The sequence below is a fragment of the Camelus dromedarius genome, chromosome 29 (assembly GCF_036321535.1).
Source record: "Camelus dromedarius isolate mCamDro1 chromosome 29, mCamDro1.pat, whole genome shotgun sequence".
In the NCBI taxonomy this organism is placed as follows: Eukaryota; Metazoa; Chordata; class Mammalia; order Artiodactyla; family Camelidae; genus Camelus; species Camelus dromedarius.
Window position 1 is genome coordinate 23,292,400 of NC_087464.1, and position 14,304 is coordinate 23,306,703.

General features: G+C 56.4%; 1 protein-coding gene across 5 annotated transcripts; it reads right to left on the reverse strand.

Annotated features, from left to right (window-relative positions):
- Positions 1–159: 159 nt before the first annotated feature.
- On the reverse strand, positions 160–11,430 carry LMAN1L (lectin, mannose binding 1 like). Of its 5 annotated transcripts, XM_031440825.2 has the most exons (13): positions 11,235–11,430; positions 8,847–9,001; positions 8,625–8,732; positions 8,477–8,535; positions 6,869–6,968; positions 6,367–6,487; positions 5,529–5,584; positions 4,794–4,926; positions 4,337–4,488; positions 3,203–3,270; positions 2,207–2,330; positions 1,514–1,641; positions 160–461 (listed from the first exon to the last, which is right to left on the reverse strand). In XM_031440825.2, the coding sequence occupies exons 1-13, from the start codon at positions 11,410–11,412 to the stop codon at positions 329–331; spliced, it is 1,515 nt and encodes a 504-aa protein (XP_031296685.1). In that variant the 5' UTR covers positions 11,413–11,430; the 3' UTR covers positions 160–328. The 5 variants fall into 5 exon arrangements, with proteins under 5 accessions (XP_031296685.1, XP_010976182.3, XP_031296684.2 ...); XM_010977880.3 differs by lacking the exon at positions 11,235–11,430 and having other exon boundaries at positions 160–464; positions 8,847–9,178; XM_031440824.2 differs by lacking the exon at positions 11,235–11,430 and having other exon boundaries at positions 2,189–2,330; positions 8,847–9,178.
- Positions 11,431–14,304: the final 2,874 nt, after the last annotated feature.

A 14,304-nucleotide genomic window follows, 5' to 3' on the forward strand; every position in this document is an offset into this window, starting at 1 on the left:
TGTGTCTCCTTCACCCATCATAGCTCAGGTCTTTGGCAGTCAGGCCAGCCCTTGGCCTTCTTGCCTGCTTGGATCCCACTCCCAACTACCATCCAGAGGAGGTTGAAGCCATGAGAGAGATTAAGGAGAAGCTGGAAGGTAAATGAATGTATCAAAGCATGAGGCGGGAGAAATCACCTTTAATAAGATTGGAGCTCTCCAAAAGCTAAAATGTAGGTAGGAGCTGGGTACCAAGAGGGAGAGGACACTGGTCAAGCCCTCCACCCCCAAGACATCATCAACTTCCAAGTGATGAGAAGTGGACAATCCTTCAGGGCTTTGAGGTAGGTTATGCATGTATGCTGGGGGAGGGGGGCTGCCTCCTCAGAACCCCCAGGGCCTTAGGGATTTGTGGTGCAGGACTCAGAGGAAAGCTTCCTGTGGACAGATAGTCCAGAAGGTTCTTGTCCAGCTCCTGCTTGCTGCTAGGGAGACAAGAAGTTTACTTGGGTTTCTCCCTTCTGGGCCCTTGAGACCAGGCTTCCTACACTCACTGCACCACAGTCTCCTCTGCTCGGGGACCTTCTATGGCTCCCTTGGCCTGCTCCATCAGGATCACACTTTCCTCCTGGCATTCAAGGTCTGTCCAGGTGGCTCTAGCCTTATGGCCACCATAGCACTCCTACGTAACACATAAGCCTGGCATCATTTCCACCTCGTTCCTTTGCTGTTCTCCTCACCTGGAGGCTGGCCCCATTCCCGCTCTGCTTTTAAAGCTCAGCACACTCTACTCCTACCCCAGGACCATCCCAGCCCGCACTGATTCCTTTTGACTGGAAATACCCACAACAAGGACTGTCCGATTTCTGAGCCCTTTAGCACACCTTACGTCTCTAAATGTTTTATTTATTTACAAACATTCATCAAGCAAAAACAGTGACTCCCCCCCAACCTTTTAAATTCTCTTTGCCCAGCTTCATAAAGTCCCACCCTTTTCTCTAATAGTACTAAACTTGCCACTTTTTCTCCAAAATATTTTTTTCCCCATGCTTCCACGCCTTTTCTTATGCTGTTCCCTCTGTATTGATGCCTTTCCTTATCTGGTCAGGCTAGAAAACTCCTAGTTGCATTGATGACACATATCAAATGTCCAGTCCAGGTGATGCCCTGATCTCCCCAAGCTGGATCAGGTGCTTTTTCCTGCACTCATATCTCCTGTGTTTCCTGCCATCATGGCACTGACCACAAAGATGTGACTCAGTTACTTGTCAGTTTCTCACATTAGAGAGTGAGTTCTGTGAGGATAAGACCCAGATGGGACCAGTGGCTGAGCAGGTAGTCAGTTGCCTCTATTGAAAAAATGAACCCTAACTTGGGCACTTTGTCTTGCCAGCTGGTAGACCAGGCAGGCCCCACCCCCACCCCAACCCCCACCCTGGGCCTCAGTGCTTCCTCTCTCAAATTGAATGGCTGTGGCCCAGTCCCAAGAGACTCCCATGTAGGTATGGGAGGTCCTGCCCAAGGGAAGGCCCACCTGAAGTGTACATAGCAGAAGAAGCCTACAGTCTGGATGAGGAGGATGAACAGGAAGAAGCCAGGCTGCAGGCACGAGGAGACCCCTGGGGGCCGGCCATGTAGGTAGGTATCCTTGGCTGCTGGTTTCTGAAAGGGGATGTTCTAAGATCCTGAATCAGCTTCTTACCCAGAAGGAGGGAGGGGACCTGGAATCTGGGCCATTGTGGGCTCTGTTTCCCTCTCCCAGGCTTGGGGTACCCTAGCTCTCATCCAGGGAACTTAGAGAAGTGGGGGGAGTACAAAGCCACCTTCCCACCCCAGTTCCCATGGCTCCATCTGTGGGAACAGCTGGGAGGGTCTGGGGCCTGGGATCATCAGCAGGCCAAAGGCTCCAGAGATAAGAGAGAAAGGTAGAGAGCAAAAGACAGGGTGATGGAGAGCAAGGGAAGGAGCAAGATGGGGCAGGGACACGGGGAAGAGCAAGCTTTGCCACTAATCTCTGAATGATGTTGGGCACAGCTCACTCCCATTTATCTTCTGGTCATTGTGGGCTCCAGGGCCCTGCATGCACATGTATAAGCACACAGACTCAGACACAGGTGTGCTTGCCAGGGGTCCTGGGAGGGGAGGGCAAAGGCAGGAGGGGCCTAGGGCTGCAGAAGTTCTGGAAGAAGGGGACAGGGCCCCATGGTACCCCTTCCTTCCCCCTCACAGCCGGGGCCCGAAGGTCCTTCTGCAGGAGGCTCAGGGTCTGGGCCAGCTCTAAGAAGTGATGCTTGGTGCCCACAGGCAGGTAGAAGACTTGGGCTCTTGAGGCCATGTGAGCAGCTGCATGCCTGGCGCAGGGAGGAAACCAAGGAAGAGGACGCATTATTGCTTCTGCACCCAAACTACCCAACTGTTTCTCATAATCCCCAAAGGCAGTGCCTGGGTGGGGAACAGGGGAATAGGGCCCCTTTTTGGGCTGGTTTCCTTAGCCCAAATCTTGACCCTGGACCCTGAGACAGCGTTAGCTCAGAGAAGCTCAGAGAAGCATCCTCCTGAAGCTGTCTATCTCAGCCGCAGGCTCCCTAGGCTCTGCCTTTGGTCCCTAGCCCCCAGGGATTTAGCTCCTCTTCCTCTTCCCATCTTCCCACCCCCAGGCATCTAGATGTGGGGGAGGGAGGCAGTGGTTGGGCTGCAACCACAGCTTCCAGCCTGAAGCCACCCTCCTCTCATGCTCTCATGGCAACAAGGTGACCCCCTGCCCCCAGGGCTCCATGGGTAACTCCAGAGGCCTGGCCTTCAGTGTGGATGCTGGAAGGCCAGAGAGGGTAAAGTGAAGTCAGGAAGTCCCCTGCCCCCACCATCTGGGCCTGATCTTGTTTGTGCTCCGCACAAGAACTCCATTAAAATGTCCCCTGCTTTTTTTTTTTCAGGAGCTGTCACTGAAGGAAGGCTCAGATTTACCAACCCTTCTTGGAGTGAAAATGTCCAGGGGAGTTGTGTTTAAACTAGTTTAACTGAATTAAACTTGACTCAGTTAAATCTGGGTCAACTTAACAAACCTAACTTTGCACCTAGCCCCTTCCCATGCTGGAGGATTTGTGCTGGGGGCTCAGGAAATGGTGAAAGGAATAAAGGGCTACTGGGGGGACTTTAGGCAAGAAGCAAGTTGGTGGTTGGAGACTTCTCCTCCCCCAGGACTGTCCTCGCCCTGTACCCTTACCTCATCTCTTGCAGGTCCTGGAGCAGAGTCCGCTGTCCATGGAGTAGGGCACTGACCTTGGCTGAGTCCTGCAGGAGTGCCAGCCTCTTCTCTAGGGCCCAGGTCACAGCCCCTGTCTTCTCAGAGTCTACCTTCCTCAGGAATTTGCAGCCCTCTTCCTTCCAGAGGCTGTACCTGGGCCCTTCTCATTTTGGATATGTAGATTTATCTGACCCTCTCCATCTGAGCTTCTGATTTTCCCCTCCTCTCAAACCCCTCTCCCTTATGGTAGTGGCCAATCTGGGGCTTTCTCAAAGTCCCTCCCCTTTCCAGAAGTGGCTCTGCCCCTGTGGCCTAGTTGGGTCTTCTCCTCCTCCATTCCCCCAGGGCATAGGCAGCTACCAGTGCTTGGGCCCCTGTCTTGCTGAATGACCCGGAGAGGTTGCCACCTCTCTCTGCAGTGGGTAGAATCTGGCAAAGGAGTCCTGGGCCTGGCAGTAGAATCAGAGAGGCCTAGCTTTGGAGTGTGGCCTCCCTGCCCCCATCCCTACTCCAGCAGCCCAGCCTCAGCCGCTCTGGCCTGAGGACATGATTCAAACCTCGAGCTGCCAGAGCCCAGTAGAGCCCCCAGGAGCCACTGGCCACCTAACACCTTGATTGATCTCAGCTCTCAGGTTCCAGGCTTGGTATTCCATGGGACATGAGTCCCTGAGGGAGAAGCCAGGACAATAGTGGAGGAGAAATGAGGATTCTGGTGCATCTGAGCATTAAGCAAGCGTATGTGAATCAAATCACATGTGGAGCTACATGCAAATAAGCACTCAGTCTATTTCTGTCACTTGTCTAGAGACCCACATCAAATACCTGGCAACTCTTTCCCCAGCCCCAGCCCCGGGGCTCTGTGGGCCTTTGCTTGTGTAGAACGCCCTCGTACACACTCCCCTGCTTGGCAGGGCCGTGCCGTCCCGTGACCTACAGCACTGCACTCCGCCCTCTTTTCCCCCCAGTCCCTGGGGGGAGGGGGGCATACTAGTTCCCAAGTATAGTGCTTGCTCCTTTTTCTGGACGGAGGGAGCCTGCTAGTGCCATCAGACCTGGTGCCTAGGGAGCTCCAGGCCTGCGGGCAGACTCTTGGATGCCTGAGGGGCCACTCACCCAGGCTCCCTCAAGCCTGGCCTGGCCTGGGGACCCCAGTTGCTTCTTCCATTGCTTCTTAGCCTGGGCCAGTTGCTTGGAGAGACCCTGGAGAGCCTGCAGGATCTGTCTGTGTCTGTCCAGTGTCTCCTCCAGGTCAAAGATCCTTTCCCCTGGGGATTGGGGCGGAGCCAGGGCAGGCAGCCAGCTGCGGTGGGGCAGCAGATCCTACCTTTTAAAGGCTTCTTGGAGGGCCAGAAAGGTGTGATTTCTGCCTCCAAGACTCTCCCCTGGAAAGATGTGTCTGGGTGGTGGGGCAGGGACTGGAAACAGCACCTGGGCCCCAGAGCCTGCTTAGGTATGACCTCCTCAGGCCTCTATCTCCCCACTGTTTAAAGGACTCGTGGTTCGATGGGAAGAGGATTCTGTGACACTCAAGTGGGCCCCTGCCCCACCTGCTTGCTCTCTGGGTCCCTACCCTCTTCCTGGACTTCAGAGTTCAGCTTTGGAATCATGTCCTCCTTGGTGCCCAGGGCCAGCCTTGCCTGCAGTCCTTTCAGCTGCCTTGCCAGGCGGAGATGCTCCGCCTCCAGGAAAGGCTGCAGGGGAGGCTGGAGGAAGAGAAAAACTCGGGCTTCAAACCCATGGGAGATCTGGGGGCAAGAGGAGTCTTCCCACGGCCCCCCACAAGCCCAGCCCCCCTCCCTGACCTCTCACCCCAGCATGGGAAGACACTCCCCCCACCCCACGGCTGGCTCTCCCTCTGCTCAGCCACCAGGTCCTGAACTTTCCAGTCCTCCCAGCCCTGCGGCACAGCCAATCCTCACACCCTTCCCTCCTGCTGCTGCCCAGATCCCAGGAGCTCTCTCAGGCCTCAGGCCTTTGTCCATGCTGCTCCCTCTGCTCCTTCAAGCTCGTCTTTTCCATGCAATTCCCTGTTCCCCTGGCTGGTTAGAACTCCTCTATATTCCCACAGCTCCTAGCCAGGCTGGGAGTTCCTTGAGGACAGGGCCCGGCTCTGGGTCACCTCCGGCCCCCAGCACTGCCTAGCACAAGGCTTGGCCTGAGCAGAGCTCCAGGCACAGGTTGAGATAATGGCTGGAATGACAGGTCTGGCAGCAGGACAGGAGCAGAGCATCTGGGGAGGGGAGGGGGCCCCTGGGCTGCCTCTCCCCCAGCCCTTCCCCCAGGGCAGGCCAGGAGCTAGCATCACCTCTGGACCTGGCTCACTCAGACTGAAGGTCAGGAAGGACAGGACATCATGGTCATCTGGAAAGAGGGGTAGAAGGTGAACCCTACTCAGCAGCCCACTCACTCAGCCTTTGCCCCCCATCCTCAGTTATGTTCCAGGCAGGCAAGAGGTCTGGGTGAATTTGGGCAGCTCTGACCCTTGTCTTGCTCACTTCCTAGGAAAGGTGTGAGGATCAGACAAGCAGATGTGGGGGCTGTGAAGGTTGACCCCCACACAGAGCCAGAAGTGGGGCCCCCAGTGAGGGGGAAAACTGGACAGCCTTGAGCCAGAGCATGGCTACAGCCCGAGACTCTCTCAGGGCCAGAGCTGGCTGCTACCAGCAGAAGCAGCCGCACAGAGGCCACCTCCTCAGCATGGCTCTGACCATCAGCCTCCTCAGAAACCTTCCATGGCTCCCCGGTGCCCGGGCTGAAGACCAAAACCCTGGCATCCCAGGGCTCCCTGCTCTGGTGACCCTGCTTTCCAGCTGGGTCTCCGTGGGCTCTCCGTTACATCACACCCCTTTGCTCCACTTCCCCAAATGTCCCTCATGGCTGCCTCTCTTCCTCTCACCCACAGCTCCCAGCCAGGGGCCCTTGTGGGGCCAACACTGGAATAGAAGCTTCTCGTGTTTTATCCTATTTGAGACTATCATCAACTCTGCAAGGCAGACTTGACCTTCCCCCAGTGGTAACGGAGGCCCAGGGAGGGCTCGTGCCTCGCCCAGGTCACACGGTGAGGACCCCACACCCAGTGCTCCTTAGAAGGGGTGTTCAGTAGGTACCCCTCCTCTACTCCTACCTGCCCAGAAGGCCCTCACCTGCCAGGGTGCTAGTGGCTGCCGAGACCCCAAAGAAACCTCCAGGGGCCAAAAGCAGGGGCCCCACGTCGACACAGACCTCATCCGGGTCGCTGGGAGTGAGGCCGCTGTTGAAGGACACCTGAGGGGCACAGAGGGTGAGAGCCCCTCGCTCTCCCCTGAGCAGGAGATCACTCCTCTCCCCTGACCCCAGCAGGGCGATTGTCCCCACTCGCTGGCTCCTCTGGCCCAGAGGGAAGGTAAGCAGCCACAGGGCTTGGTGTCAGAGTGGTGTGGAGGGGCTTCCACATCTGGTCTCCTGCTAGCCTCCTAAGCATGTGCTCGGGGCCAGGTAGGAGTCTGTGTGGGGAGGAGGACCCCTGTGGGTGTTGCCTGCATGTACCAGGGATCCTGTGTGGTGTCGCAGGTATGTCTGTAGGGTCATGGCCATTCACAAAGCTCCAAGCCCTGTAATCTGTACTCCCCACTCAGTGGACTCGCGAAAGCAGGAGGGGTGACTCACACGCAGCCTCTGCCCCCAGTAGGTGATTCGTGCTCTGAAGGGGTATGGCCGGTTCCGGAAGTCCCGGTGGCAGGAACCCAGCACCCGGCTGCCTCCATCCCTGTGGACACTTGGAATCCAGCCAGGCCACACAGGACCAGAGGCCTAGCCAGTGTGGGCAGTCCCTGAGGCCGTTGGGCTCAGGCCTGCAGTGCCACCCGCCCCCACTGATGCAGGACATGTCCCTGCTGTCTCGCTTGATCCCCCCTTGTGTCGTCTGCTCCTGTAGCAGAAGAGAGAGGAGCAGGAAAGCCAGCCTTGCCTGCAGAATGCTGGGACTTAGAATTCACCCAAGAGGTCAAGGGCCTCCCTGGGACTCTTCCAGAGGAGGGGTCAGAGCCTGGACGAACAGTGAGGTTTCCACCCACAGCCCCCCAGGCCCACCATCTCCTCCCACTGTCTCCCACCGGCTTCCTTCTCCTCCCTGTAAACTCCAAGTCCCGTTGCGCCTCTGGGTCCAGCTCTTCTTTCCTCTCCCTTCTGCCAAGCTTAGCCTGAAGCAGGACAGACTCAGGACAGACAACACCAGAACCATCCTAGCAGCCAAGGACAATATGACCAGTGCAGGGACGGTGCAGCTGGCTCTGGGAGGTAGGAGTGTTGAGCCCCAGAGGTCCTGAGTTTCTCTGGGCTTATGGACACACAGAAGCTGCTCACACCAGTGCGCCCGGCACCACCACCTCTGGCCAAGAGGGAGGCAGTGCAGAGCAGGGGAGAAGCCAGCTCCAGAGCGGCTGCCTGTGGTGGCACTCCGAGCTGTGTGACCTTTGGCAAGTTACCTCACCTTTCTAAAGCCAAGCTTCCCCATCTTTAAAATGAGGATAATAATTGAAACTACCTCATAACGTTGTTATGAGGGTTAACCAAGCAATGAATGTGAAGTGCTTGGCTCTGTGCCTGGCGTACAGTGAGCTCAGGTCATAAATGTGAGCAATTATTCTGATTGTTATGAGCTAAAGGATGTTTGCTGAAAGACACTGATGAACTGTCCCAGCTACTGAGGAGGCAGCCTGGCAGGGGAAGCCACATCCTCTGAGAGAAAAGGACGGCCTGGCAACAGGCAGGCAGCTGGCCCAGGGAAGGGCGTGGACCCTCCACAGGCACATCTGGCCCTAAATCTCAGCTCTGGGCACAACTATGTGACCTCAGGCAAGTCTCTTTACCTCTCTGGGCCTCAATGTCCTCACCAGTAATTGGGAACTAGCAGTCTCCGCTTGTCAAGAATGTCAGGATGAGATGATAAGAGGCCCCACCCGACGTCATTTCACCTCTCCCCACCACTGGCCTGGGGCTGTTGGGTTGAATGGATTGAGGGCTCAGTGGGGTGGTTCCCAGGAAGAGCAAGCAACTGGTCCCAGGCCCCAGAGAAGAAACAGCTGGGACCAAGTGGGAGGGAGTCCCAGGGCAGCACCATCAGCTCAGATGACAGGCCATTAGGGAGGACCCTGCCCTCGGAAGGGTGGGCTCCCCGCCAGAGACTGGGGCAGGGGCAGAGTGGGCAGTGTGGGTAACTGCTGAGCCCCTCGCGGCCCAGGAGTGGGGTAGGGGCCAGCTTAGACAGGACCTTACCCAAGTGGCTCATAGAGGGTGTGCCCATCACCGGCCAGCACACGGATGGCGGGGCTATTCTGTGGAAGGTGACAAGCAGCCTGAGCCATGGGCACAGGGAGGAGGGTGAGGGTGTGGGCAGGAGGGCGGACAGGGGACCAGGACTCACCTGGACATCCTCGGCCAAGGAGTCGAAGAGGATCCCGATGCCGTCCCCCGAGGCCAACGCCCCCAGGACAGAGCCTACTTGGCCCCTGCCCTGGGTATACCACACAGCCTGCAGGTCCCCAGCTGCTCAGCTCAGGTGCTCCTGCAGGCACGGGAACCCCAGTCTCCTCCCCTAGCCTCCCTGACTCACCCCCTCTGCTGGACCTTGGTGGGAGTCACTCACCATGCCCTGGGCTCCCCGGCGCCCTGGCCCGGTCACCCTCATCTGCATATCCACCTCCCAGGCAGAGAAGAGGACAGGGGTCCTGCTCCACACGGCGCCACTCCGGTTCCGCATGGATGGGGCCAGCCGCACCTCCTCCAGGCCCGGGATGGCATCTGTGGACCTGGGCAGCTCAAGGCCTGGGTCCCACCAGCCCCTGCTCCCTCATCATTCTCTCTCACTAGCCTGGGCTGGGCTCCGAGAGGAGAAAGGAGGTGTCATCACAGCCATTAAATAGCAGGCCGGCCGAAGAAGTGGGAACCGGAGCCCAGAACGGCTGGTCGGGCCTTTGCCAGGGGAGGGCAGCGAAGGCCAGACCCACACAGTGGACTTTGCCTGCACTCTCATGTGAACCTCACCACAAGTCTGTGCGGTCTGCTTTTATGACACATTTTACAGATGAGAAAGCTGAGGCTCAGAAAAGTTAAGGAACTAAACGAATTGGAACTCAGCTCCACCTGTCTCCAAAGTATAAGATTGTTCCACCATGAGAGATTTGTGTCCAACCCTTTCTGTTTCCCAGATGAGAAAAGGACGGGCCTGAGACCACAGGACACAGGGGAGCAGATGGAGAGAATAACCACGCGGAGGGTGAGGACCCCACGCTGTGGAAGCACAGAGAGACACCTGGGTGCGGCCAGACAAGGCTGGGCCTTCATGGTGGGGCACCAAGGGGGCATCCCAAGGTGAGGAAAGCATGAAAGCAAAGGTGGGCACTGGCCCGCAGGACTGAGGAAAGGGTGAGGGATGGAGTGTGTGTGAGAATTGCCCTTGGTGCAGGTGGGGGTGGAGGGGACGGTGGAAGGGAGAGAAACTGAGGCAGGGGTGGCAAGAAAAGGAGGAAGAGAGATCAGAGGCCCCATCCCAGCTGACCGCCCTCCCCTCTGTCCTGCCAGCCTGGAACCTGGCCCAGAGCCCAGTCCCTGCCAGGAGGTTCCGGAGACTGCTAATCCAGCCTGTTTGTTCAGCAAAGGCCAGTGCTGGGGGCAGGGAGGCTCAAAGGCGGCAAGGCCAGGAGTGCTGGGGCCCTTGGGAGAGCCACCACTGCCTCTGAAGTGACTTGCAGGAGGCAAGGCTTGCCCGCTGCCTATTACACTTGTGTCTTCTGCCTAATGTGGATTGTTCATGGGAACTCACCCCAGACTGTGGGCTCCTTGAGCCTGACTCAGCCCTGTGTCTCTTTGCTGGGCAGAGGGCATGGGGGTGAGTCTGAGAAAAGGATGACTGAATAGATGATGAGCATATGACTGGGTGATCTTGGAGAATATGCCTCTGCTCCCCGATATGGTCTGTGACACCCCAGACTTGGCATGACTCTGAGCAGTGAGTGTGGTCCAGGCCCTGCCGTCCTGGCTCTGAGGCAAGGCCTGGCTTGTTGTTTTGAGGAACAGCCCCCTCCTTCATTTACCTTTTGTGCCTCTCTGAGGCAGGACTGGACCTAAGACCCTACCGAAAAATCCTGTCTCCTTAAAGGGATATTTGTTCTGGCCTTAGTTAGGAATCATGCCATTTTTCAGAACTTAAAACTCACAGACACAGAAATACACAATGGATCTGTTTTCTCTCTTTACTTTGCCTGCTAGGAGGCCCTGAACCAGATCCATAGCCCAACTCTGAAGGGTGGGCAGACTTCACAGCATATGTCTTGGCACAAGCGCTGTTCCTGGACTCATTTCATGCCTCAGTCCTAACCCTAAGTCTTATTCTTCTTGCTCACTCCTAATTTAAGTGCCTCTCTATTGTTTAAGTCCTTATACATCTTTGAAAATCTTTTTAGAACAAGACCAAGTAGAAGATAGACTCTTTGTAGGTCTGAGTTTGGAAGGCCCTGAACACAACCTACTGGCTAAGATGCTCTCAAGCTTGCTTTCACTCAGCATACACACAGGGCAGGACTGATGCCCTCTCTGGCTGGCCATGAGGATGCCTTCCTCCAGGCAGTCCCCCCAGTTCTCATGGATGGCCACAGACCTGACAGCATGGAGAAAGAGTGGAGATTTGTGCTGCTCCAAGTTACCTTGTGCCTGTGTGTCTGGGACTCAGCATTGAGCATATGTGTTTGTGTTCACGGGTCCGAGAGGCAGGGTGGGGGTCCTCTAAGGAGAGGTGAAAGGAGGAGATGAGAGAAGTCCCATGGCAGCGAAGGGGAGAGGCAGAGAGGAGAAACTGAGGCTAGTGGGGATGGGATTGCGGTGGTGGAGCAGGAGATAGGTCTGGGAGGGGTGCTGGGGCCCAGTCTTGGGCAGAAGCTGGTACTGGCAGGCCCACTCCCCAGCAAGTCACAGGGTCCCAGAGCTGGTCAGATCCGGCAGCACTCTGAGGAACCCTGGTCCCCATTCCACCCCTCACCTCCATGATGGCTCCAGAAGGGTATTCCAGCCCCAGGCAATGCCAGTCTTGGTCCTTTGAAGCTGAGCTTGTACTCAAACCTTCGCCGAGGAGGAGGATGGCCCCCCTCAGGGCTGCAGAGGTTCAGGAGCGAGAGGAGAAGGCAGAGCCGGGGATCCAGGCCAAGGACCACCAGCATTGTGAAGGGATCAGGTATCCGGGCCCCAGGGTGGATTTGTAGCTGGGAAGCTAGGGAGGGGCTCCTGGGACTGGGCCAGGTGGGAGGAGCTGGGATGGGCCGGGAGCTAGATTTTGGCACTCCTCTAGCCCTCCCTCCCCAGCACAGATATCCTGTTCCTTTCAGACCTGACCTCGGTCCCGCCCCTCCTCTCATTTCCAGCCTGAGCTCTGCCCCTGCTCCTTGGCTCAGGCAGTCTTTCCACCTTCCCTCTGCTCCAGTGGCTGAGGGGCCTCAGGGATCACGGGGACAGGCCACCCTCATCAGTTCTGACCTTCCTCCCTGCTCTGGACGGGCCCCCACATCCTGCCTCCTTCCCGTAGATGGATGTCCCCACTGTCTGCACTGTCTGACCATCACCCACCCACCCCATCTGTCTCTGTCCCACTGTCTCTGGCGTGACGCTCAGCTCTCTCCCAAATTCCCGAACACTTACTGCCTCCAAGCAATCTGGTTTCCTCAACATAAATTGTATGAAAAAAGAAAGGGAGGCTTAAGAGACAGAGCAAATAAATACAACACCTGGACCTTGTTTGGAGCCTAATTTTAACAATTATCTAGGGGGAAGAATAAAACAATTGGGGAAATTTGAACAATTGATATCTGATTAAATTAAGGAATTATTGTTAAAATTTTTAGGAGAGATATGGTACTGTGGAAACTTAAAAAAAGTCTTTTGTCTTCTGGAGAAACATCTTAACACGTCATGAATGAATTGATATAACACCTAGGATTTGCCTCCAACTATCCCAGGGGAACATCCCAGCTCCGAAGCTGTGCCCCAGCTTGAGGGGAACAGGGTGTGGATGGCACAGGGTTGGCCTTGAGTTGATAACTGTTAAAGTTGCGTGGTGGGGACCTAGGAGTTCGTTACATTCTTCTCTCTACTTTTATATGTTTGATAGTTTCCATAATAAGTAAGAAATCCTATCTTTCAAATATTGGATCCAAATACATTTAGATTTCCCAGAGTGGCCTGTTTGCCAAGAATTCTGGATAGCTGAAGTTTTACTGTACTTTTAAGTCCCCAGTAGGATTGAGGTTTTGAAGCTCCACAAATTAATTAAAACCAAGGCTGTAAATGGAAAATTTTAGGACATGCTGAAAGAAGGACTTCTTCATTCCTCCATGCTAAGCCCTCAGCCACCTCCACCCGGCCTCCTGCCTCAGTTTTACAGCCAAGCTGTGGAAAGGTGGGTTCCCCTCCGGCCCTGCCTCCCACCAAGTCCTTCCAGCTCCTGCCCCTCCCAAGTGCGCCCACCCTCCACCAAAACTGCCCCAGCAAAGCCTGACAAAGCCTGCTCCCCATGCCTAGTGGACGAGTCTCAATCTGGTCTCTACAAAGTGAAATGCTGTGGACACCCCTCCCTTCTTTCCCTGCTCTGAGCAGCCCAGCCCAGGATGCCCCAGGAGCTGCTCCTTTGCCACTGCGCTCCCTCCTTGGCCCCTCACACTGGGGCCCCCTACTGGTCACGGGTCACGTCCCTTCTCACTCTCCACGTGCTACCTGCCCGATCTGGCCCACGGCCGTGGCTTCAAACACTATCTCTGGGCCCATGATCTCCAATCTCTCCTTTCAGCCTGGCTTCTCCTGGAGCTGCAGGCCTGAATGAATGTCTAATCTGCAGGGGACATCTCTGCTTGGATGTCACAAAGGCCTCCGGAGAACGTGTCCAAACCAAACTCCTCTTCTCAACCACTTCACGGAGCTGGAGACTGGAATCCCGCTGGGCCCCTTCCTCTGCCTCGCCCTCTCAGAAGCCACAGCAGCTCCCCAAGCTGCTCCTGCCACTCTCGTGCCTGATGCTCTCATGTCTCCGAGCCTGACTTCCCTTATCTGTGGAACGGAGACAGTATCTCCAAGAGTTGTCAGAGGGTTACATGAGGTAATACACCTACTGTGCTTAGAGCAGGGCCCGGCGGAGCTCAGCTCAGCGCAGCGTCAAGGGGGCTGTCTTCTCTCCGCGTCCTGCTGGCTCCCCAGCCCCGGCCACTGTCAGTCAGCCACCTGCTGCCTGGCCTGTCGGCCTCCCCCCCATCTCCCTGTCTCCACCTGGGACACTACCATCCTCTCTAGCCAGCCTGCAGCAGAATTATCTTTCTAAAACGCAGATCTGACCATCACTCCTCTGTCCTAAACTCTTCAATTGCTCTTGGCCATCTCTGCATGAAGTTAAACTGTTCACAGGGCCTGCAAAGCCAGGTGGGGCCTGGGCCCTGCTTTCCCTTCAGCCTCACCTGCTGCCAAACTGCACCCCTTGGCACCTTAGCCCCGGCCACACTTAAGCACCTCAACAGGCCGTCACCTCACCACCTTTGCTCAGACAAGGTCCTTCCTTTGCCAGGCTCACCCTCCCTCTGTCCTCAACTGTCCTCCTGGTGTCTGGGGAGCTGCCCTGTGCCTCCTTCCTCTGCCTCACGGGCTCAATGCTGGCAGTGGGCGACACTCGCCAGAGTTCTGGGCACCAAGCTGAGTTCTGAGTGGACTCCCCCAGGTCTGTGATCTCCTTGGGGAAGGACTCTGTCTTGCTCACCTGTGATATGCCAGTGGCCAGCAAGGCAGAAGGGAAGGATGAGACAAAAGACAGAGGGGGGAAACAAAAAACCATAAGCCAAGTAAACAGGGGGGAAGTAACGAAGGAATGGGGGCAGGAGGGTGCATGCCACTGGGCGGAAAGACTTGGGGCACCCTGCTACCTGAGCCTACATTCCCGCAGGGCCCCGTCAGCCGACCCTGCTCCTTCACTCTCGCTTGTCACACTTGGTCCAATTCTCCATTATGTCGCCTGCCTGGCCCCTCTTGTGGTCCCATGGCCTCAGGAATCTTTGTAGGTTTCTGAGCCAGAGGCAGCT